The sequence below is a fragment of the Rutidosis leptorrhynchoides genome, chromosome 4, assembly GCF_046630445.1.
Source record: "Rutidosis leptorrhynchoides isolate AG116_Rl617_1_P2 chromosome 4, CSIRO_AGI_Rlap_v1, whole genome shotgun sequence".
NCBI classification, from domain to species: domain Eukaryota; kingdom Viridiplantae; phylum Streptophyta; class Magnoliopsida; order Asterales; family Asteraceae; genus Rutidosis; species Rutidosis leptorrhynchoides.
The window spans coordinates 228,437,648-228,440,995 of record NC_092336.1 but is presented as its reverse complement, the minus strand read 5'-3'; the positions used below and the strand labels follow the sequence as shown (position 1 = coordinate 228,440,995).

Genomic DNA, 3,348 nt, shown 5'->3' with positions numbered 1-3,348 from the left:
AAGATAAAGAGAGAAACTGAAACATAAGGTGAAGGTGGAGTTTAATATTTCCATGTCACATTTAAAATAAATAAGAAAAATGCCACATATTTGATTTAACCGGCAATATCGGTTACTGGTCACCTTTTGTTAACATTGGTACATTTTTTGAAAGTTTGTAGACGACAGTGGGACGCAAATGGGTAAATAGGCGACATCGGGACATTTGACTAAGTATATAGTCAATTTGTGACTTTAACCCTTCTAACTAAGATTAGCACACACAATGGACTTTTGTATTATATTTGACCTAAGTATCCAGTATCCAATATCCAATATCCCAGATGTGTAAATCTTGACAATTTTTTGTGCTACTGAGAAGCAATATTTGAGCCATAAAGAATGCAAAATGATCAAGAGTTTTCACAAACTTCCAAATCATCAAGTCATCTAAAAAACATAAAGTGTGATTGTAAGGTAGAAACATTAACCAAAACATCAAATGGCCAAGGATGTTCATTTATTGAAGCGGTGTTGATTTTGATCCCCTGTGGGTGTGAGTCAACAATATGATTCATAACCTAGCACTATCATAAATATATCTCATATAACTTTTAAATTTTGCATTTTTGGCCAGAAAAATTCCAACACTGAAATTGATTCTTCGGATATATTTCAGGTACTTATGAAATCAGGACAAGTAAGAAGGATTCTACTGAAGTATGTGAGAATTTTGCAGCCAGAATTTGGCAAAATTTATGCACCACTTTGTTAAAAGATCTATTCAGTAGGTACGTGTTTCCTCTTTATTGCTTTTATATGTCTTTATTTATTATATATGAACCATCTCTTAGTATTATTTCTGTTATGTTGTGCATATCATGCGCCAAACGCTAACCAACATGTTCCAAATGCTACCCCTTCATTTTTTGCCATAACAGTTACTACCATGAATTTCCAATTTATGCCTTTATCCGAAGTTGTAATTTTTTTATTGATTGTTTTATTATAGGTTTAACCTTTAAAATATTATTTTAGAGGTTTAGCCTTCATATAGTCATAGAAAATATGACACATTCTGGTTTTATTTTACCCAGGTAGCACGCAATCCGGTTGGTGAAAGGCGTAAAAAGACCATTGACTATTTTGCTTATTAGAGGGTATTTGTAAGTACAACTATGTGGATAAAAAGACTGTTGACTATTTTGCTTGTTAGAGGGTATTTGTAACTATAACTACGTGAAACTTTTAACTTAATCATTGATTGTCTTCATTTTGATTTGGAAGGCTTGACTTGCATTATACATCCCTGCTCCTGGGCCGTGCATATGTACGACCAAAGAATCACCTAGTATAAGTATATAACATTTCCTAGAACTACCTGCCTAGAATTTGTAGTTTTAATATATGAATAAGGTTAGACATTATTTCAAGCTAATATTTTTATAAAAAAAAGATAAAGTTTGTATGACATACATCAAGGTTTGTTTGCACCTCAATATTGGCTGCTTTCGCAGGGATTGCCCTTGCAGACATAAAATGATAATTTTACCCTCATGTGGATGGCACATGAGTAGATTTAACGGAGAAATTTACCGATTTTAACGGAGGGATATCTCGTGTTAAAAATTACAATTCAAGGGACAATCAGAGAAAAAAAAGTTTAACGACTAGGAGCGAAATTTAGGGTAAACATCAGGGACTAACCACTTAATTATGTTAATTGTATACTTTAACTTCTAAATCATGGTGTAATTGTAACCACGAAATTTTGTGCTATATTAATGGTTAAACCACAATATTATTTATGGTTTTAGTTTAACCTGTTTCGTTTTTTCAATGTATTAGTAAAGCCCCATAATGAAGATGTTACTATGGTGTTCAAATATAAATGACAATGGCGTCGGAATTCCGCACCACGCTTCCACCGTCAATTATCACCAACATCTTATGTCGTCTCCCTGCGAAATCGGTTGGTCGTTTCAGGTGCGTTTCAAAGGATTGGCTATCTCAACTCACATCACACAAATTCATCAAAAACCATGAAAATACCCTCAACCAAAAACACATCATATTTAACTCCCTATTTGAACTTTCATATTTTTCAATCCCACTTGATCACCATGAAAAAGTACCTAAAAAACTTCGCTTTAGATTATGGTTCCAAGATTTTCATGGTTGCTGCAATGGCCTTGTTTATGTGTCAGCATATTTTTTAAATGAAAATTACAGGCTTAGGCACATCATTTTTAACCCAACAACTAAGGAAGTTGCGGGTTTACCTGAATCAGGAGATGAGATAATAGACGGTAAATCAGGAGATGAGATAATAAACATAGACAGTATCGCAGAAGGGCAAATTGTGTATGGATTTGGTTATGATTCGTTAACTGATGATTACAAGGTTGTTACAATCTCTGACATACATAGGGCCAATTTGGTCAATGTTGATGTCACTATGCACGTTCATGTTTATAGCCTTAGAGCTAATACATGGAAAGGAATTATTGATACTCCTGGTAATCATATTTATACGGTTGATGCAGGTGTATTTTCGAACGGGTTTCTTCATTGGTTAGAAATAAAGGAAAACGAGCATTTAGGAAACATTATTGCATTTAGTTTGTCGGATGAGAAATTTAACGAAATTTTGATACCCAAAGTTGATTTCGTGTATGGTAAAAATTGCAAACTCGTTGATCTTGGTGGAAAGCTTGCATTATTTATGGAATCGAAAGGGGAGGTTTGGTTGATGAATGAGTATGGGGTCAATGAATCTTGGACTAAGATTTCACTCCATGGATTCGATGAAATGAGGATGTTTTTTCGACCTATGATTTTTGATTACGATGGAAAAATTATGGTTGTTGGCAAAAAGCAAAGGTTTATATATGATGTTGAAGGAGGCTTCTCTGAAAATGTTGAGATTTCTCATAATCATCAGTTGATTGTTTTGGGTAGCTATGTTGAAAGCCTTGTCTCCCTGCAAAGCTCACAAGGATTAACCGAAGGGACCTTAAACCTGAGCAGTGGCGCATCTGGTGACCCCACTAGTTTGGATGAGTTTTTACAAATTATTCTTCAAATGGTATAGGCCATTACTAAATTTAAATATAAGACCCCAATATATTCAAGATCTATAGTTTTTTAGGTAAACGGCTACCAAAGTACCCTTCAAATATAAATAGTTTAAAAAAGGTTTTTGGGTCTCCTAACAGTTCTGATCTTGGATTCGCCTACCTGAGGTAATTAAAGGTGAAATCCAAAAGTGCCACAAGAAGCCGCCGGCTCAACTGTATTATGTCATTGGCTGATAGCAAACCGATTAAAGTTTGCTAAACTCCAAAGACACAAGAGGGAGACAAAATA

At 34.4% G+C, this 3,348-nt stretch overlaps 1 protein-coding gene across 1 annotated transcript; it reads left to right on the top strand.

The window, feature by feature from the left end:
* The first annotated feature begins 1,876 nt into the window (after positions 1 to 1,876).
* LOC139841456 (F-box protein CPR1-like) lies at positions 1,877 to 3,073 on the top strand. The gene is made up of 2 exons (XM_071831672.1): positions 1,877 to 1,965; positions 2,212 to 3,073. The coding sequence occupies exons 1-2, from the start codon at positions 1,877 to 1,879 to the stop codon at positions 3,071 to 3,073; spliced, it is 951 nt and encodes a 316-aa protein (XP_071687773.1).
* The last annotated feature ends 275 nt before the right edge of the window (positions 3,074 to 3,348 follow it).

What these genes read in the sequence shown, in the direction of transcription:
- LOC139841456 (XM_071831672.1), top strand. Translation starts at nt 1,877, where the DNA reads ATGGCGTCGGAATTCCGCACCACGCTTCCACCGTCAATTATCACCAAC. An exon ending in AAATCGGTTGGTCGTTTCAG is followed by an intron (nt 1,966 to 2,211) that starts GTGCGTTTCAAA and finishes TGAAAATTACAG; the next exon opens with GCTTAGGCACATCATTTTTA.